Raw genomic sequence first — 22,582 nt, 5'->3', positions numbered from 1 at the left:
GGACATCACACAGCTCAGGCCCCGGGTGGAACTGCCACTCCCCGCCTTGGGGCGGGTGGCGGGGCGCAAGGGCTTGTCTAAAAGTCTTCAGAGTGTCTTATGGGAACGCTTTCAAGTTTAAATATTAGGAATTAGCAAACTGGATTTTTTTTCTTTTTCCAAGACAAACATATGAGAGGACAGGGAAGGTTGAGGACTGTTATGGTGCTTTCTTTCCAAACTACTAAGAAGCTAAAAATTTTAGAAGCATTTCATGTTGTCCTGTGAGTCAACAAATATTGTCCTCATTTTCTCAAGTGAGAAATCTCCAAGTGGCGGCTGCTATGTAATCCGCTTTGTTCGGCCTTGCTAGACATTATTCTTGAGATCCACGAAGTGCCAGGACCTGTAGGGGATCCTTCCTCTTGTCTTTACTACTGGTCCCATTGCTAAAAGTCGGTGGGGGTGAGGGGGTGACGGTATCTTACGGTGTTTGTCACTCTGGATTTGCCTAGACTCTTGACCTTACTTGAACATGTAATATGCACATGCTCTACTTGAACCACCATCTCTGATCTCTGGGCAAGCCTCCTGTTTCCTGAGCAGGCAGCGGTGTGTTCTGATTTAGATCATGACAGCATGCAAAAATATAGTGGTTGTCTACGATTTTCATGGGAAGAAAAGCGCAGATAAATTTCTGATGGGATCATTCTGCACTATTTTTGGAAGTAAATGTACACATTTTAATAGATACGAATTTTGGTTCTTGATTGCTTTTCCACCTAATCAGGAACTGAGAGTGTCTAGCTAAACATCTGTGAAGCAGTTAGTTTGCCCAACAATATCAGCAGAGGTGAAATCATGCCCAGGCATTGGGGTAGGGGTGAATTGAGGCAGCTTTGAGCACTTCCCCCAGTCTGGTAATCAGTTTTGCCTTGACCTAAAGGTCTAGATTAGCAAGTCTGATGCTAAAAGTGACAAAGACATTGTGGAAACTGACACAGACACATTGCTTTTAAATTTGGGTGGATGATGCCCCTAAGCTTATGTGAGAGGAAGTAATCATTCCTGTGTTGGAGGAAGCAAAAAGATAATAGAGCTCTTCAGTATCAAGAATATAAGATCCATGCTCCATAAGAACCAGATTAGATATTTAAATAGTTTTCAATCTCTTAAAAGAAAGAAAAAGAAGCTTACTTTGTAAATGAGCAGGCATCTACTCTCATTGGGGGCGATTTTTGTCTCCCAAGGGACATTTTTTCATTGTCACAACAGGCATCTAGTGGGTAGAGGCCAAGGATGCTGCTAAACATCACACAATGCACAGGACAGCCTCCCAGAACAGAGAATTAATTATCTGGCCCCAAATGTCATTAGCACTGAGGTTGAGAGGCTCTACTATAAACCTTCTGAATTACAGCATAGAATTATAAACCATTTAATTTCTTTATCACATTTAACATTCTTGAATCATACTCATTTTTATTATTGGAGACAAATGGGTGGATGGACTCTTTCTGTGTAGCATAGAGTAACAATATGCTACTTATATTCTTGATGGAAAACTGAATACCAAGAATCATAAAATATAACAAGAATAATTCTACATAGAGAAATATATTTAAAAATTTGCATTCAAAATTAACAATTCAAACTGCCTCTTAGAAAATGGTTTTCCAATCACTTAAAACTATTAGCATTCATAGCATACGCATTACATTATTTCCCCAAAAAACTAAATTATAATTGTATATTTTTCACAATATGCAAATTACAATTAGATTTGTAAGTAATACAGTACACATAGTCTCTTCAGATGAACTCATGAAGAACCTATGCTTAAAATGTTTGGAAATTTTCCATCCGGCTATTTTATAGGAACTGTTCTATATAAGCTATGTTCAGTATTGTTGTTTACCTGGCTTGTTCTCAGAATCACAGAAATTTAGAACTCAATAAGAACCTAGAGATTACCTAATTGTCCTTTCCTTTCAAAGATGCTGAGGCCCAAATAATGTTCTCATAAGTAGGTAGGACTGTAACTACGGATGTTGAAAGCCAGAGAATTAACTAATTTCAATCATTTTTACTAATAATTTCTTACATTTACTAATGTACTGAACTCACTTTTAAAATGCATATACTTTCAAACACTATGCTTGCAATATTTTTGGAGTATTAAATCCAAGAGTCTACCATAACTTGACTAACCATTAAGTTCCATTATACAATTATTAACAGAGATATTTTCATAATGTTAACTGAGGAAGGTGATTTTTGCTTCCACTTTTGCCATCGTCCCCCATCTCCTTTCAGGCAGTTCATCATAGAATAACCAGAATAATCTTTTAAAATATGTCAGAATATTAACTCCCTTTCTCAAAACCCTCCTGTCAGAAAAAAATCTAAATTCTTTTCTATGTCTAACAAGGCTTTATACCATCTGACTTCACCAACTTTACCTCTCGCCATTGTTATGACCTCTCATCACACTGCCTTCTTCTTCCTAAAATACCAGGTAAGTACAAAGCTAGAATACTTTGTGCTTGTTCTCCCTTCTGCTTGGAATGCTCTTCCCCAGATTTCTCCATTTCACGTATATTTGTTATGTCACTTCCTTGGATACTCCTATCAGAATCTAACCCCTCACTCTCTTTTTCTTTACATCATTTTTCTAATGTCATACAGCATATGTATTTGTTTTTATTTGTCTTTCTCCCCTCTCTAGAAGAGAAAATTTGTCTGTATTATCCACTACTACCACCTTGGCCTAGAAAAGTGCCTGGCTTCGTAGCAGGCACTAAAATATTTGAATGAATGAATGAAAGTCATTTCAGTAGCTGATTGGTGTATGCAGATTTGGGATTCTGGTCTTTCTGCCTCCAAGTCTACATTCTGTCCTTTATTTCATAATGCCACTCATTTCATCATGGAAAGAAAAAGAGAAGGTCTGGAGGAAAGGAAAAAATATTGCAGGCTCCAAAATGACAAGCTTGGTATCTCAGAGTTGGAATAGTGTCCATTATGTTGAGGGGGGGCACGGGAAAGATGGAAAGGTCGGTTTTAATCTCATCCCTTCCCCATTTAACGTGTGCAAGGCTCCTCTGCTTATCAAATTAAGTTCTCATTCCTCAGTGTGGCAGTAGGGCCCACATTATCTTGCCCTTATCTGGCTTTCTAGGTTCAGCTTTTAATCAAGTCAACTAGATTGAACTAGATCAAGTCAACAAGATTCCCGGATAGTGTCCTGGCATTCTCCCCAGTGTAAGATCCCCCCAAACAGACAGAGTAACCTCTTTCTTGAGACTATAGTGCTGAAGGGATGAATCACCTGAAGCCTGGAGAAGCCCTGAACTACCTTCAAAGGATAAGACAGCATTGGCCAGCTACCCCCTGTGAGCACAGTTCACTAATTTGGGAACTGCCCCAGATATTTCCTCTGATCCTCCCCAGCTGCTAACTCATTTATCCCTTGGTCTTCTTTGGTTCCGATTTCAACCTAAAAACGTTCCCTGTTATCCCTGTATCAAAGAGGCTAGGACCCCTCCTGTTCGCATGCCTCCTTTCTGACTCTGGGTCAGTTCTCCTAAGCTGAACGTTCAGCTCTGGTGACTGCATGGTGTAAGGTTTAGCACACTCACCCCTGAACATTCTCCTTCATCCTGGCTTGGGGTCTCTCCCACACTACCCTCCGACACGCACTTTCCTTTTGTGGTTAATTTGAGAAGACAACAGGAAAATTCCCAAGGCATTCCCAACTCCGTCTCACATCTCTGCTTCAACAATTAGAATTCATTTTAAGTAGCGTGATAAGGCAGGGATTATTTTACTACACGTTGTATCCTAGTAGCCAGGACATAGAGGGTGATCAGTAAATATATGTTTTCCCAGTGAGTTAGGAACCATTGCCCTTAGGCAGTGATGAAGGTCAAAGAATAGTACCAACTTCTAATGATGCCCTGCAGCCGATTACACTAAGATGCGACAGTTTTCTCATCATCCAATATACCAATTCACTTTCAACAGGGTTTAGTTCTACTGAATTAAGATGAGGCAGATCTGCCTCATTTTAACCAAAAGTCTTTACTAGGAAATGTGGAGCTAAACCAAAGTGACTTTATAACTATGGATGAGGGAGGCTGTGTCACTCAAGGTCCAGAGCGAGGCTAGACACTGCCACGTTGATTAATTTTCTAGGCATCCTCCCAGGTAACCACACAACAGAACCATTAGAAGCAGCTCCCATGAAGTCATTGGTTACTACTGCTCTATTGCCTGAGGAGATCAGTAGTTACAAAGTCACTCATTCTCCTTTAGCCACAAAGACTGCTGACTTGAAGTCCTGTGGAATTTCTACATCATAAACAAGCCAGACAATCTTAAAGGAGAGAAGTCTGTGGTATGTGAAGGTGGGGATGAGGTGAAGGAAAAAAATGATGTTCACACTTTCCTTGTAAATGCTTACATGTATACTAACATGATTTAAAGTCAGCTGGAGGAATTTTTTTTTTTATTATGAAAGATTTCATACATACCCAAGAGTACATATATGAAAGATGTACAATATAAGGTATGAGTGTATATGTACCTATCACCCAGCCTAAGACACTATCAATAATTTTGAAATATTTTCCACTCCCATTCCCAGTCTCCTTTCTCTTTCAAGGTATAAAGATTATTTATCCTTTTCTTTTAACTGCTGAACCTGAATGGATTGTATTGTGAGAGAGAATAAACCTCTGTGTGAAGCCTCTGAGGTCTGTTGTTTCTTATAGTTGTTTCTTATAGTCATAATGCAGATATTGATAACTTGAATTTAGGTGCTACATTAACAAAATACTAAAACAAGTGGCATGGTGTTAACTTAGCAGGTCTGCAGTGGGAGGCAGAGACACAATGTGACAGTGGAAACCTGGAAGTCCCTATTATGTCACAGCAGAACAAGTGCTTAATAATAATAATGATGATGATGAAGATGATGTGTGCTTGATGTTACTGGCTGCCTTTGACAAGGCAGAAGAAAAAAATGAGCTTGGGATATAATCAGCCACTTTGTAAGGAAAAGGGAATATAGAGAGTCTCAGGGAGAATCTAGAAATTTGGGGCATCAAAGGGCATAAGGGGCTGGAAAGGCCAAAAACTCTGAGAGCCAAAAAGCAAGAGATAAGACCGAAAAGGGTTTTGAGCAACAAGAGGCCACTAAGACAGCCTGTGGCAAAGATCAGATTATGGGTGTTAACTTTATATCCTAACCTATTATTTCAAATAGCTGCCATTAGGTAGAGAGAGAGGCCAAAGAAACAAATCATGCTCTAAAATTATCATTATTATACATGGAATTGACTACTATTTTGATGGAGCTATATTATCCAAGAAACCATAAACTTAGACTGAAAAGCTTTTGACTACTTGAACTATGATGCCACCACCCATGGGAATCCAAGTTTGTTCTAACAGAAAATGAGCTCTAAAAGCTGTGCATCTCTAAATGAGGGTCTAACCTCCACTGCCTACTTCAAATATGAACCAGAAGACTGAAATGAAAGAAACTCCCAAGGAGTAGAGTTAGAGGTCATTAAGAAAAATGGAGAACATTCCTACCAGGAAGCAGAATCAGAGCCTGATCAAGGAACCCACCCAACTCCCAGGGAAGAGGGCTTTCACCATATCTGCCCAACAGGATTCCATAAATGCTATGGATCAGTGATGCTGTGCATTCTTCCTTTTCTGAGTGAAAGTGATTAAGGGTATCTTCCCCTCAGACGTGGGTTGGTACATTACACGGTTGTTTGGGCCCAGCCTCTATTTGGCTTAGACTGTGCAGCATTTGTACAAGGCTTTAAAGAGCAGTATCCTAGAAACAAATTGATGAAAGAGCAAGAGATTCTGTTTAGTAAAAAAAAAAAAAAAAAAAAAAATTATTCTGGTTATGTTCAGCAGACTGGAAAATACACTGAGTTAGAGTCACTTTAAAAATATCAATTGAAATTCTAGATTCTGACTGAATGGTGCAGGCAGGCCAGGGGCCATCACTATCAACGAATGGCTGAATTTATCTCTATGTAGTTGCAAAGAAAGATACCATTATCTACTGAAAACAATATCCAAAGACTTGTAAGTCTTACTAAAAATATTGTTTGATACTATATTAGTGAGCATAGGCTGCTTCAACAAGTAAAATCCAGATCTCAGTAACTTAACACACACACACACACACACACTCACTCACTCACAAAAAGGATTTACTTTTCACATACACCACAATCAAATGAGGGCTAGCCAGGTAAGAGAAATGGATTTGCTATATGTGATTTTAGTACTTATTTTGTATCACATTGAGATATCAGAATTGAAAACAAACTTATGGCTACCAGGGGGTAAGGGCAGAGAGGGATAAACTGGGAGTAGATTAGGATTGACATATACACACTACTATATATAAAATAGATAACTAAAAAGGACCTACTGCATAGCACAGGGAACTCTACTCAATACTCTGTAATGACCTATGTGGGAAAAGAATCTAAAAAAGAGTGTATATATGTGTATGTATAACTGATTCACTTTGCTGTACACCTGAAACTAACACAACATTGTAAATCAACTGTACTTCAACAAAAATTTAAAAAAAATAAAGCAAATAAACGTTTTTTTTTAAAAAAAAAGATATCAGAATTGTTTCAAATAAAAGGGTTTTCCAGCCCCCTCCCCTTCCCTATCACATACACATAAAGGTACCTTTGAAATCAATTAGTTCTATCTTCATTCTACAAGTAGAAACTTAAGACAGGAAAGTTAAGTAAACACCCCTAAGTTAATTAGCTTGTTAAAACATGTTCCCTTCTAGTACTCCACAAGTTTCCTCTCTCCCTCTCCACCTATCTCTGAATCACCACTTGGAGCCTACCTCATCTTCCCCTGTAGAGCTGGACAGGAAATTTGTGTAACAGAACGCATTTTTGGCACTATCAGTAGACTGAAGCCCTCTTTTTGTAGCCTCTCCTATATTTTAAAATTGTTAAAATCATATTTTATGTGTGACATTGTACATTGTGTCAACATTCTAACATTAAGTCCTCCCACGATCCTATAAACTCTTGCAAACATCCATTTAAGTTAAACAAAATGTATTAAGTGCCTGTCCTACGCTAGGTACTAAACTAGCTGGTGACAAATGATGAATAAGAGTGTTCATTACATTAAACTGCTGGAGATAAATTACACTGAAGTACTTCAGAACACAAGAAATACATGAGAAGAAAGAATTTTAGTATAAGATGGCAAATGCTAACTGCTGCATAATATTTAACCATGTGGATGAATCACAGTCTGCTTAAGCATCTCCCTATAATTGTGCATCGAGAGAGTATCCATTTTGGAGTATTATAAATAATACTGATAAAGTGATTGTCCTTGTATGTTTTCTATATGCAGGATTTTTCATTAGAATAGATTACTAGAAGTACAAATATTAAGTCAACATATTAACATTAAGGCTATTCAAGAATATAATAAAATTGTCTTCCAAAAGAATTATATGAATTTGTACTCCCACCTGCAGTATATTAGAACTTCTTAACTTCAGATCTATTAGCACTGAAAATTATCTTTTTGAAAACCACTGTTTATTTTATAGGTGAAAAATGGTATCTAATTTCAGTTTACATTTAACAAATGGACATTGATACTATTACACCTGATTTTGTTAGTTTTGGCTAGTGGTAAACAGCCCAGTTTTGAAAGTTCATATTTACAGCCTATACATACACAGCTTATATGATGCAACCAACATATATTTTAGGGAGTTATTTTTTGGCTCTAGTTTCCCTATCGGATAAATGGGCAGGGAATCACAGTATCTTAGCATCAGAAGGGATATTGGCAGTCATTGAATCCAACTTCCACCCACTGCAGGGGTCCTTTCTATAACATCCCTGACAAAGGGACACCTAGCCTCTGCTTGAACAGCTCCCATGATGATAATCTCACTGTTGGGTAGTTCTCTGGATGATAATACTCTCTCTGTAACTGAGATAGAAATATGAAATTGCTTTATAAAGTTAAAAGGATGCTCTATAAATTCAAGATTTTTCTAATTCATAGGTCAGATTAATCTGATGTTAACTTGTTTTGAAAATAGTGCCCTACTGTCAAAATCATATGATCTTGGGCTTCCCTGGTGGCGCAGTGGTTGAGAGTCCGCCTGCCGATGCAGGGGACACGGGTTCGTGCCCCAGTCCAGGAGGATCCCACATGTGGTGCAGCGGCTGGGCCCGTGAGCCATGGCTGCTGAGCCTGCGCGTCCGGAGCCTGTGCTCCGCAACGGGAGAGGCCACAACAGTGAGAGGGCCACGTACCGCCAAAAAAAAAGATATGATTTTGCATTTAAATAGTGCTTTATTATTTTAAAGATACTTTCATACCTCAATCACATTTAGTGATTTTAATAGCAGTTTTTAGGATTCTGGTATGCTTACCTCTCTTCAAATGCCAAAACTCCTAGCATCACTGTTGTCATAATTCTGTTTTTCTGGTATTAAAAAAATAAAAAATCTAAATTATTTACATCTTGAAATAACTATAATTCAATTACTCAATTTACTTAAAAAATCACATATAATATGTGGTCTAAACAGGCTCCCACTTGGGCACACAGCAAAAACAAACCAATTATTGCAAGAAATAATTCTTAGTCCAAAATAAAGTTTCTGGTCCAGTAGAATATGACTTTCAAAGTACTAAAATTGATATAAGTAACTCTGCACTGTAATCTCCAGATATACATGATAAAACTAATGAAGATGATGAAAACTAGAAAAATTTTTTGAAACAAAAACTATATAGCTCTCTATAAATTAGAAAAAAAACCTAGTCCTAGTCAAAAGTCAAAAGGTGTTTTATAAATATCTCTACAAGGTTATTAAACAAGAGATGGGATTATTCAAAAGAAGTCAAGGAAATACTGGGAAGTAGCATATAAGCTTCATTGTTCTTTTGACTAGCGTAGTATCTGAAACAGCTTCTTAGGTGGAAAATTATGCTGATAATATACTCTTGACTCAACAATGGCACTAACGACAATGCATTTTGATGTTTAAGATCATATTTTCTAAAATCAAATAATATTCCATTAAAATTTATCTGCGGGCTTCCCTGGTGGCACAGTGGTTGAGAGTCCGCCTGCCGATGCAGGGGACGTGGGTTTCTGCCCCGGTCCAGGAGGATCCCACGTGCCACAGAGCGGCTGGGCCCGTGGGCCATGGCCGCTGGGCCTGCGTGTCTGAAGCCTGTGCTCCACGATGGGAGAGGCCACAGCGGTGAGAGGCCCACGTACCACCAAAAAAAAAAAAAAAAAATTTATCTGCTAGTTTATATTAAAAGGTTAACATATGTTTAACATTTTTTTATAACAGCTTTATTGAGGTATAAATCATATAACATGCAATTAACCCATGTAAGGTGCTTTCCATGCTTTTTGGTTCATTCATGAAGTTGTACAACTATCACCATGATTAATTTTAGAACATTTTCATCACCCCCCCAAGAAACCCTATACACATTAGCAGTCATTCTCCATCACCCACCCTTCCCTCAGCCCTGCCAGCCTTCAGCTGCTACTATTAACCTATTTTCTGTCCATATGGATTTGTCTATTCTCGACATTTCATATAAATGGAATCATACAACATGTGATCTCTTGTGACTGGCTTCTTACACTCAGGATAATGATTTCAAGGTCCATCCATGTTGTAGCATATGTCAGTCCTTCATTCCTTTTTACTGCTGAATAATATTCCACTGTTTGGATATACCACAATTTGTTTACCCATTCATCAGTTGATGGACATTTGGGTTGTTTCCACTTTTTAGCTATTATGAATAATGTTGCTCTAAACATTTGTGCACACATTTTTATGTGCACATAGGTTTTCATTTCTTAGGGCTGTACACAGAGGAGTGGAATTGCTGGGTCACATGGTAACTCTATGTTTAACCTTTTGAGGAACCAACAGACTGTTTTCAGAGTGATGGTGCTATTTTACAGCCCCACCAGCAGTGTAAGAGGGTTCCAATTTCTCCACATCATCATTATTATTCATTAATATCTGTCTTTTTTATTATCACAACATCTGTTTTTATAAATGGTACTTTTTAATATTTTGTAATATATTTAGACATTAAAATTGTTTTAATATATTAAATATTGTTTACTGATATTTTGCTTTATGAATTCTGAACTCTTCAAATACTGATATTAATACATATTTCAGTATTAAACAAAACAGAGACCCCAAACTATCATTTTTGCACTGATTATTTCAATAAATAATTGCAAGTCCTCATAAAGCTTTACATGACAAATTACCTTCAGAGCTTAGTATTAGGTACAGCTTTTTCTCCACTTGTATATTTCCTTATACAAAAAAATGAGAGCTGTGTAACTCACTCTTTCTTTGTGCTGATTACTAGAAAGCTTAAAGATAGAGCTTTTTCTTAGTTGGGAATCTTGCAAAACTTTAACTTTTATTTTTACCTTTTATCTTATGAGTCTTGTTTTTATATCTCTATATTTAGTAAAAGGTAACACAATCCTTTGTAGAGAGAAAATAGGGTATAAAAAAGTAAACAAATACATATGCAGTATCTAGCAATTATTTAATAAAATGAGTCATGGTACCTGATATCTATAGTTAGCTTAAGAATGGGGGAGAGGGGGCTTCCCCAGTGGCGCAGTGGTTGAGAGTCCGCCTGCCGATGCAGGGGACACGGGTTCGTGTCCCGGTCCGGGAAGATCCCACATGCCGCGGAGTGGCTGGGCCCGTGAGCCATGGTTGCTAAGCCTGCGTGTCCGGAGCCTGTGCTCTGCAATGGGAGAGGCCACAACAGTGAGTGGCCCGCATACTGCAAAAAAAAAAAAAAGAATGGGGGAGAGGGACTTCCCTGGTGGTGCAGTGGGTAAGACTCCACGCCCCCAATGCAGGGGGCCTGGGTTCGATCCCTGGTTGGGGAACTAGATCCCGCATGCATGCTGCAACCAGGAAGTCCACATGCTGCAACTAAAGATCCCGCACACCGCAATGAAGGTCCTGCATGCTGCAACTAAGACCTGGCGCAGCCAAAATAAATAAATAAGTAAATATTTTAAATATATATATATATAGAAAGTTACTTTATATTTCTCTGCATTACTTTTTAAAGTCACATAAAAGAATTATTTGTCTATATGAAATGCATGCATTCTTCCTTAAAGAAGAAAAGTGAGTATCTATAAGTAGTTATAGAAATACATTTGGCATTCATTACTGGTGATACTGAATAGAATTTAGGTTTTTGGTGCCAGAAACTATACTTACTTCTGAGTGATTTCTGTAAAGTTAAAAGTCCAATAATTTCACTTATTAAGTTAGGGGAAAAAATCATATGTATCTTCCAGACCTAGGTGACAGTAACAAAACAATCTAAACACAAATAGGAGAATTGAATAAAAGTTTTAACACCTTAAAAGAACACTTCTTGGGCTTCCTTGGTGGCGCAGTGGTTGAGAGTCTGCCTGCCGATGCAGGGGACACTGGTTCGTGCCCCGGTCCGGGAAGATCCCACATGTCGTGGAGCGGCTGGGCCCGTGAGCCATGGCCGCTGAGCCTGCGCATCCGGAGCCTGTGCTCCGCAATGGGAGAGGCCACAACAGTGAGAGGCCCACGTACCGCAAAAAAAAAAAAAAAAGAACACTTCTTGTACCCTCATTCTATTTCCACTCTATACTTGAGTATCATGAACGCTTGGCAAAGTTTGGTCCAAAGGGCCATCACTATAAATTAATAAACATCATAAAATGACTTAAATTACCATGTGCTAAGTGGCAGGACCTTGCAGTTGAGTAAGTATTAATTTTCTAGAATAGTAGGAACCTTAGCAATTGTATAGTTTGCCTCAGTCATTTTACAGATGTGGGAAATGAAGATGAGGTGAAAGAACTTGCCCCAAATGTCCTAAGTTCACAGCAGGGTGGGAACTATACCCAAGCTGATTCCTGTTTCCACAATACCATGATAGTTCAAATCAAAGTTTAAAATGCATCTGCTTTGCAGCTTTGTTTAAACCTTGAGTTTTAAAGAGCTGAACATGATATAGCGTAAAATAGCAAAAAGTTTTGATGAACACACATTTTTAGCTAACAGCCAACTAGAATCCAAATAAAATAGCAATGTTACTATCAGAGCAGATCATGGGTATATTATTAAAAGCAAGTGTAATGATGTCAACCTTAAGGCTTTCTAGGATATTTTTAAAATCGTAAGAATGCTATTAGATGGTATAGGGTCACTTGAGAAAATTACTTTCATACAGGCAAAGGAACAAACTTCTGGAAGAAGAGCTAAAGGGAAGTTCAATAGCTCTTTCTTATCTATTCCAATCCCTGAAAAGTGTGTGGAACATTAACTTCACAAGTTGAAGATTACAGATGAAAAAAGGGAAGAAATAGTAAATCATACAGTTCTGGAATCACAGATTGAGTTTTGGAAGATGGTTTGATCTTGAAATCTTTTTTACTGGTCCTCTCATGGCATTCATTGTCTTCTGATTAACTGAATTACATCTTCCCCTGAAATAAAATAAGTGTTAATCGTGACTTTTCCGTTGCTGTTGTGTACAACAAAAACATTGTATGTCACGTGGGAAGGACTGTATATTTCACCTAGTTGACCCAGCTCACAGTCCTTCATAAAGAAATTTCCCTATGCAGATTTTCTGCTTACTGTATAATCCTAAACAGCCATATGTTACACCATATCATCTCGTCAAGCTAGAGAGGCAACTAGCTCAAGAGCAGATAATCCAAAGGCTTGGAAGCAGCCCATGAGGCGGCCTAATGTGGAGAGCTTTGTCCCAAGAGGGATGAGATGGACCATTCTGATACTTGCCTCTGGAAACGTAAATTAAAGCTAGGAAAATACATAGAGAGAGGCCATGAAGTAGAGCAGGGACAAGGTGGAAATAAGGATCCATGAGTAAACCAAAGATATGTGACCTAAAATTACAATAAAATTGAAACTATGATATATACCAAGGTCTATGATATAAAAGTGATATAGAAACTGAAGATAGCAGTTGGTAATGAGAAGAAAAATGAAGTGGAGAATAAACTAGGGGTCTATTATACTACAAATAGTAATAACACCATTTTTATAGCATATAATCTGTGTCAGGGACTGTTCTAAATTTTATTTATTTATTTTTTGTTTGTTTATTTACTCCTATCAACTTCACAAAATCCCTATGGTGTAGACACTATCATTAGCCCTGTTAGATAGAAGAAAGAAACAAAGTTATATAGTTAGTAAGTAGATCTGTAATTTGAATTCAGGAAGTCAGAGTTCAAAGCCTGTGCCTTTAATTTCCATTCTATATGGCAAATCACTAAGGTGATGATCCATGAACATCTGCTAAGGTCTTTAAAGCTTCCCTGAATTCTAATTCTAATATCTGTGGGCCCAGTTATATTGGAATTCCTGTTCTTAGATTTCCATGGGATCATCTTTCCCTTACTGACTTATATATCTTTATAAAGCCAACTTCCCCGTATGCTCACTTGATGTAGTAAGAGCCAGCTTCAATTCCCTGCAAGGTGCTTTAAAAATTATTTTTCTCAGGGAGTGATGTCAGCAAAAATGACGGAATAGAGACCTCCAAAAATTATTTCCTCCATAAAAGCAATGAGAAAATCGGCAAAAATGGTCAGAAGCAACTTTTTCTGAAGTCTAAAAATTAACCAAAGGCTTGCAGCAATCCTGGAGAACTTAATAAACACACACACACACACACACACACACACACACACACACAACTGAAACTCTGCAAGAACATTGAGCATTGTAATATTTTAACTTGCCCTACCCTGCTTTCCTCAGCTCTGTGGTATTGCTGTGAAGAAATTGACAAACTAATCCTAAAATTCATATGGAAAAAGGGACTCCGAACAACCAAAACAATCTTGAAAAAGAAGAATAAATTTGAAGGACTCAGACTCACTGATTTCAAAACTTTCTGAAAAGCTAGAGTCATCAAGACAGCATGGTACTGGCATAAGGACAGACTTATAGATCAGTGGAATAGAACTGAGAGTCTAGAAATAAATATATGTTTATGGTTAATTTTTTAAAAGGGTGCCAAGGCAATTCAACTGAGGAAGAATAGTCTTTTCAGCAAATGGTGCTACGACAACTGAATAGACACATGCAAAAGACTGAAATTGGACCCTTATTTCATACCATATATAAAAATTAACTCAAAGTGGGTCAAAAAGGAGCTAAAACTATCAAACTCTTGGAAGGAAACCTGTATAAATCCTTATGTTCTTGAATTAGGTAATGATTTCTTAGATATGATACCTAAAGCACAAGCAACCACTAAAGTGATCCTACGAAGCCAATATCAATTGGACTTCATCATCAACAAAACTTTCAGTCTTCAAAGAACATCATCAAAAAAGAAAAAAAAACCCAAAATTGGAGAAATTTTTTGCCAATCATATATCTGATAAGGTCTAGTAACCAGAATATATAAAGAACTCTTACAACACAACAAAATTAAGACAAACAACTTATCAGTAATTGAAAAATGGGCAAAGGACTTGAACAGATATTTCTCCAAAGATAATATACAAATGGCCAGCAAATGCATGGGCACTAAGTGTCTAACGAGGGTCCCTGGAATACAAAACTTTACATGTTGTCACAACTCATTGCTGGAGGAACTAAGTCTGTTCCTATATGACTCCACTGGGGGACTTTTAGACACTTGTGCCTGGTTTCCTCCAAACTTCACCTCATACACCCTTTTCCTTTGATGATTTTGCTTTGTATCCTTTTGCTGTAATAAATCTTAGCTGTGTGGGCACATAGATGCTGAGTCCTGTGAGTTGTTCTAGTGAATCATGCACGGGAGTGGTCTTGGGGCCCTCCCAACACAGAAGTATAGTAGTTTCCAGAGGGAAGTCCTTTTCCAGAATTTACTTTAATGTTTTAACTATACTGTATTTCCACTGATGAAAATGTACAAAGATAATGAATTATAATTTAAAGTATTTATGACTACTCAAGGAAGAATACTTATTAGTCTAGCCAAATATTGAACAAATTGTTGCTTTCCCATGAATTTTCACCAAAGAAACTTGCTATATTGCATGCACCTTGAATGCCTGTATTTGAAAAGGATTCTGATCTATAGCTAATTTATATCTTCATTTACAATTTTTTATATTGTTAAGTTATATATGCATATCTTCCCTATGTTAGGTAAGATTATAAAAGAGAAGGATTGCCTGAGTAATTCTTCTGTACTTAGTACAGGACCAGGAAAAATCATGTGTAGATATAACCTCCTAAACTCATAAAATATTCCTCTGTTCTTTATTCATTCTTAATTGTTTTTGTTCACATAGGGAAAGACAGTTTAAACTGCACTGGCATCTACATTTATTTCAGCGTCCATATTTCCTCACTAAAAAGGTTAAGGCTGATAATTTAATTGGATTATATCGTTGGTAATGGTGTAGTTGTATGCTCTACTTGGGAACAGTATTATTCTAGCTTGGAAAACAAGATCTTATCATGTTTGAGGATGAAAAGCATTCCTGGAACCTACAAAATATATATAAATAGTGAATGGAGAGAACAAACTTCTTTAAGTTCTCTTATCATCTGCTTTTTTACATTGTTGCTATAAAATCTGGACATTCAACTTCCAAAATACAATGGACAACTGTTTTGTGAGTACCACTCACACGTGAATATAATTAATTAGAAAGGAAAGATATAGTTAGACTTAAGTTTTCACTAGATTCTCTTTCATTCTAGGCAGTTGATCCATCTGTTGCCTTTTATTTATTTATTTTTTTAAAGGGATTAAAAAGAATTTAATTGAAGTATAGTCTACAAACACAAAAGTACACATATAATAAATGTACAGCTTGTTAAATTTTCATAAACTCAACACTTCCATGTAAGTAGCATCCAGATTAAGAAGTAGTACATTATCAATACCCCAGGAACGCCTTATTGTGTTTTTTTTTTAACATCTTTATTGGAGTATAATTGCTTTACAATGGTGTGTTAGTTTCTGCTGTATAACAAAGTGAATCAGCTATACATATACATCTATCCCCATATTGCCTCCCTCTTGCGTCTCATCTGTTGCCTTTTAGAAACTTGGTAGGAGCCAGAGACCTGAAATACAAATAGTTGAGCATTTATCCTCTTATTTCATGATTGCTTTCAGAGAGAAGAGGAACTGACAATTCCCAATTAACTCTTTCCTAGCCAGGTCCTTTTGTAGCATGACTAAGACAAGTTGAAGAATAATGGGAAATTCTGGCCTTCTCCAGTATTATCAGGCTTCTAAAGATTCTGGAAACCCCTCTATCTCAACCCCATAGTCCATGCAATTTTTAAAATAAATATAGAGTAAATTATGAAAATCATATCATCCATTTGGTAAAGACCATTAAAAGTTTTTACAGACACTAAATATAAATAATATATGTACTCTGCCATTAGGGTTGATAAGACAATAGGAGCTGTAGGTATCTTGAAATGGAAAGACAAGATCATATTTTCATTTATTGTCTATTTTTAAATTCTTCCAGGATACAAAAGTGGACACACCTTGTGAGTGATGTAAATATAATCTGCAATTCAGGAGAAACTGAGGCTGATGACCTTAGAGATGGTAACTGAAGCCATGAGTAAATGAGATCGTTTGTTAAGAGCACACAGAGAGGTAAGAGAGTTGGTGATATACACTTGGAAAAGCAATTTTTAAGGGATAGGAGAATCACTAAAGATAGGGCCATCATTTAAACAACAGGAAAACCCAGGAAAATATACTGGCATGGAAGTCAAGGGCGGTGGTGATAGTTTTAAAAAGTGAGCACAGTGAGCAGTATGAAATGCCGCAGACATGTCTGCTACCAGGAGGCTTGAAAAGGAGTCATTGTATTGTATTTGGCTATTGAGAGATAAACTGTGTCAGAACCCAGTGGTGGGGGCAGAAGGCAGCTGAAAGAGGTCGAGGAGTGAATAGCAAAGGCAGTGAGTGTATCCACTCTTTCATGAAGTTTAGCTGAGAACAAGAAAGCTAAGGTAGTAGTTTTATGAGGATAGGGCAAATAGAAGTTTGTTTTTGCTGTATTTTGTGGAAGAGATGAGCATGCTGCAGACAAAGGACACACCACAGTCAGTGGAAGAGAGACTGGAAATATGAGAAAATAATTATGAAAGGAGTCCTAGAGGCAGCAGATAGACTTGGGAAGAAGTATGGGATCCTTTTTCTTTAAGGCAGAAGGAGGAACGGGAAAGATGGATAAAGATGTGAATACATTTGAAGGCAAAAGGGAAGGCTGTTGGATTTCACACCTGAGGAACTCTTTGCTTTGTGAAGCAAAATGTTAACTAATTTTCTAAAAGTGACAACTTTGGACCAGAAGATAGAATTCATTCATTTATTCACTCAGCAGATGTTATTGAGCATCTTCTATGTGCCACGACTACATTAGGCACTGGGGTACAAGGACAAATTGTGGTTCTTACAATCTATTGGGGAAACAGCAAAATAAATAGATTGTACAATTAGCTGCCTTAGCAGAGGTTTGCATAGGTGCTTTGTAAGCATACAACAGATGCAACTAATTCTGGCTTTAGGGGGATCCACATGGAATAGTAGCCAATTAAGAACTAGGGAAAGGACATTCCAGACAGAGGGAGCAGCACAGGCATCAAGGTATAAAGCAGATGATAGACACAGGAATCACATATATCATTGGTCTGGCTGCAGTACAGGGCGTAAGTAAGGACATAGCTGGAGAGGCAGGCACTGCATGTCAGACAGGACCTTGTAAAACACACTGAGCAGCTTTGCTGAGATCCTTTGGACAATGCAAAGTCACTGAAATTTTATACACTGAAATGTTCTTCACCTGTATTTCAGAATGATTGCTCAGAGAGCAGAGAAGAAAAATGAGTATGGTGAGGACAAGACTAACAGCTATGCTGTTGAGATTATATCTCAAGTCTACATTTAAACCTGGGAGCTCTATTTTCAAATGAACAATAACAAGATAGAGTTGTCGAAAAAGGCAATGAAACAGCTGGATAGTCTAGAACCTATGTCATGAGGAATGGCTAATGTAACTTAATATTTTAGCTTAGGGGGTAAAAAAAGCCATGAGAAGACGGAGAGCTGTTTTCAAATCTTTGAAAAGCTGTCGTATAGAAAGAGTGTAGACTTCCTCTTCAGAGGATGGAACTAAAAGCAATGGGTTTTAAGGCAGTCTCAAAGAAAAAGAAGAAGGAACAGAAGTTTCAAGGAAGAAAAATAAGGAGTTGATGCTTTAACAAGCCTAAAAATTAGAATTGCCTTACAATCAAACAGAGCTGCCTCAGGTGCCTTATCTGGAAACCAAAGCATTATATTCAACAACTGTCAGATGCATCGCTAGAATTCTCTGTTTGTGGGAATAGAAGTTAAGTTTATTGTGTGTCTCAACAAGCTCTAGTCAGTCTTTCCGCCTGACCGTGAAGTATACAGAGCACTGTACAGGCATACCTTGCTTTACTGCACCTTGCTTTACTGCACTTTGCAAATAAATCTGTAGAAATTTTTCTACAAATTCGAGGTTTTGTGGCAACCCAACACTGAGCAAGTCTATCTGCACCATTTTTCCAATAGCACTTGCTCACTTCATGTCTCTGTGTCACATTTTGGTAATTCTTGAAAAATGTTTCAAACTTTTTCATTATTATTATTATATAATCTGAGAAAAGATTCCTTTCAAAATATTACTGCTCATTGACAATGCACCTGGTCACCTCAGAGCTCCGATGGAGATAGACAACAACTGGTTTTCATGTCTACTAACACAACCCCCATTCTGCAGCCTATGGATCAAGGAGTTATTTTGACTTTCAACTCTTACTACTTAAGAAATGCATTTCGTAAGGCTATGGGCTGCCATAGTGATTCCTTTCATGGATTTCAGCAAAGTAAATGGAAAACCTTCCGGAAAGGATTCACCATTTAGATACCATTAAGAACATTCATGATTCATGGGAAGAGGTCAAAATATCAACATTAAGAGGAGTTTGGAAGAAGCTAATTCCAATCCTCATGCATGACTTTGACAGGTTCAAGACTTCAGTAAAGGAAGTAACTTCCATCTGATGGAAGTAATGAGAAAACTAGAATTAGAAGTGGAGCCTGAACATGTGACTGAATTGCTACAATCTCATGATAAAACTTTCACGGATAAGGAGTTGCTTCATGTAGATGAGCAAAGAGAAGTGGTTTCTTGAGATAGCATCTACACCTGGTGAAGACTGCTGAAATGACAACAAAGGATTTAGAATAGTACATAGATTTAGTTGATAACAGTGTCAGGGACTGAGAGGATTGAGTCCAATTTTGAAAGAGGTTTTACTGTGGGTAAAATGCTATCAAACACCATTGCATTCCACAGAGAAATCATTCGTGAAAGGCAGCGTCAATCCCTGTGGCAAACTTCACTGTGGCCGTATTTCAAGAAACTGTCACAGCCGCCCCACCTTCAGCACCCACCACCCTGATCGGTCAGCAGCCATCAACGTCGAGACAAGACCCTCCACCAGCAAAACGATTCTGACCTGCTGGAGGCTCAGATGATGGTTAGCATTTTTTTAGCAATAAAGTATTTTAAAATCAAGGTACGGATATTGTTTTTTAGACATAATGCTCTTGCACTACAGGATAGTGTAAACATAAATTTAATATGCACTGGAAACCAAAAAATGCCCGTGACTTGCTTTACTGTAATATTTGTTTTATAGTGGCGGTCTGGAATCAAACCTGCAATATCTCTGAGGTATGCCTGTATATCCTTTTTTTAATCTTTCATTTTTAAAAACTGAAATAAAATTGATGTATAATATTCTGTAAGTTACAGGCATATACTATAGAGATTGACAATTTTTAAAGGTTATACTCCGTTTATAGTTATTAAAAAATATTGGCTATATTGCTTGTATATTCTTAAAAAGCAATGTCTTATACACGGTGTAACTTAGAAGAATCCTGATATGTGGAAACTCAGTTTCAGTCAAAACAGTGAAGCCAGCAGAAATATAAACAGCAGGCTCAGCAAAAAGCTCTAGTTATCTACTAAAGAATCAATTATTTATGTATTCAGTATGGGAAGAACTGCAAATCATTCATTGACCTTTCCAGTCACCATAGTATCCACATGGTCAGAACCATTTTGACTATAAAGATTAACAATTCACTCTAGAGTGAAAATCCTTATTAACATTTATACAGGGAAACAGGATTAACATCTTCCTGGGAAGCTGTTAAAATAGGCTTTGATTGTATGTTCAGTGATCCTGTATAATCAAACTAGGAACTATTCCACCCAAATGATTTTTTCAGATAAACAAAGCTAAAGGAGGATGGCTAAGGCGAGTCCCTGTTGCAGAGAGGGGCTAGGGAGATTGGGAAAGAAACACAGGAAAATAATATTCACCGTTTACTGGAATTTAGAACCAATTATGTGCCAAGCATTTCACTCAGCACTTTACTTACATTATATCTCTAAACCCTCACAAATCCCCTGCAAGATAACTACAGTACCACTGCTTCCCTTCTACAGAGGAAGAAAGAAATTGAGGCCCCAAAAGATTGAACGACAGTTAGGCACAAATGTGGTATTCAAATCCAAATTTGCAGTGACTCCAGAGTCTGTGGTCTTTCATCGTATCACGGCTTCATAAGGGAGGTGGGTGGCATTTTGCTACACCTTGAAGGAGGCAGAACTGGAGTGTAAGAGAAACAATGTACTCCAAGTAGAGAACATGGTCTGAGGAAAGGAATGTGGGTGTCAGTGCTGCAGGGCTTCCAGCCAAGCACCCAGAACCATAAAGTTTGAAGTGACTGTCCATTTCCTGGATAAGAGACTACCGTGAGCGATGCTATTTTGTCTCAATTTCCTGCTTACCTTCATTGGCACTAGAAGTCCAAGCCTCCCTTTATCCCCTATTGCCCTGACTCTCATTCTCAAGTTGTTCTATGCATCCCCTTGTCGGCTCCAATCCCCAGTGCTAGCTCCCTTCCTCTCAGTCCTTTCATTGAACCTCTGGAGACTCCAGATCAGTGATTAGCCGATTACCTTTATGGCAAAACCAGCCCTCAAGGTCCTCTACCTCCTCACCTCATGTAGCTATGTCCTGACGACTCCGGCCCTCTTTCTGGCTCTTCTTCCCTTGACTATTGCTGTTGAAACTCTTCAGAGCTATATCTTAGACTATCTCTTCTTTTCACCCTGTGTATTCTCCCTGTTGCATTTCATTCATTCACATGGTGGCATTTACCATCTCTGTGCTAGTAAGTTCTAAATCCATATCTTCAATCCTGATCTTTTTTTTTTTTTCTGAGATTCATATATCCAATTGCTCTTTGGACACTTCCATTTGGATAATGCACACTGAAAATTGAATTTATATCCTAAACTTAAAACATATACCAAAATAAAGTTAGTGAACATTAGATATTTAAATGTCAAATATTAAGCCATGTAAGTACTAAAGAGATGTGATGAATGTTATGAAACACTGAGGTGAAGACAGTCTTTTAAACTATGACATAAGAAGCCATAAATAAAAGATAGGTCTGACAACATCAAAACAAACTCTATATACCAACATCATAAATAAAATGAAAAACCAAATGAAAAACTGGAAAATATGTGCAATGTCTTTCATAATTCACTGATCACTTTCCTGTCCTGTCATTTATAAGTATACACTTTCTAGCAATAGCAATGCTGGGTCTATCTTAGACTTTACCATGCATAACTATGAGGTAAAATGCCTTAAGTTTCATGACAGCAGAGGGATAACCACTTATTTGTCTGAATTCTAGCAATTACAAATCAAACTAAAAGAACAATTAAGGAAGCAAATATGCAAAATATACTCTTAATATGGGAAACTTATATCTCATTTTTACCTTTTTATTAAAGTTATATGTTTTCCTTTTCACCCTCCATATACAGAAACTTGGTACCTTTGTTACCCATAATTCCAACAGCTGTTTCCCTACCAAGCCAAACCAATCAAAAACCTAGAAAAGTGAATAACATAATTTACAGTAAGAGGAAACTCTTAGAACTTGGAAGTAAAAAAAAACAAAAGTTACCTGAGACCTTTCGGCAAGGTATGTACAGCGCTCACGGCTGGTCTTGTGGTAATCCTAGGTGAAAGATACAGAAGTAGAATCCAACATCAGAGAAGATTTACAATACTAGCGAAACTACTGCTAAGTTAAGTTTATATCACTATGCTTTTTTACAGTAATGTACAAAATAGTTTTGTAAGTATATTGTGAGAATTATATAGTAGGTTTGTAGATAACATACTAAAACTCACGGCCATTCCAAAGGGACGTCTTAGTATAGAATAAAAACAAACCTTTGACTCTTGTTCCAGTCTCAGTGCAGAGTATTTTACTTGATTTTCAAGACTCCTTTTTTCTTTCTCTAGTTGTTTAAGCAATGTATTTAAGGCTTCCTGAAAGTATA

The 22,582-nt window shown here is 37.5% G+C and overlaps 1 protein-coding gene across 1 annotated transcript in view; it reads right to left on the bottom strand.

Annotated features, from left to right (window-relative positions):
• The window catches only part of CCDC169 (coiled-coil domain containing 169), a 58,369-nt gene that overhangs the window by 8,730 nt on the left and 27,057 nt on the right, over positions 1 to 22,582 (bottom strand). The window contains exons 6-10 of the mRNA XM_024755620.1: positions 22,473 to 22,571; positions 22,201 to 22,254; positions 16,177 to 16,205; positions 15,809 to 15,856; positions 12,474 to 12,583 (exon numbers count right to left, since the gene is read on the bottom strand). Of these exons, the coding sequence (XP_024611388.1) occupies positions 12,484 to 12,583; positions 15,809 to 15,856; positions 16,177 to 16,205; positions 22,201 to 22,254; positions 22,473 to 22,571 (330 nt within the window). The 3' untranslated portion in view covers positions 12,474 to 12,483. The remainder of the gene's footprint in view (positions 1 to 12,473; positions 12,584 to 15,808; positions 15,857 to 16,176; positions 16,206 to 22,200; positions 22,255 to 22,472; positions 22,572 to 22,582) is intronic.

Source organism: Neophocaena asiaeorientalis, unplaced genomic scaffold, assembly GCF_003031525.2.
Source record: "Neophocaena asiaeorientalis asiaeorientalis breed wild unplaced genomic scaffold, Neophocaena_asiaeorientalis_V1.1 scaffold59, whole genome shotgun sequence".
NCBI classification, from domain to species: domain Eukaryota; kingdom Metazoa; phylum Chordata; class Mammalia; order Artiodactyla; family Phocoenidae; genus Neophocaena; species Neophocaena asiaeorientalis.
The sequence above is the reverse complement of the archived record's forward strand: the minus strand, read 5'-3'. Positions and strand labels throughout refer to the sequence as shown.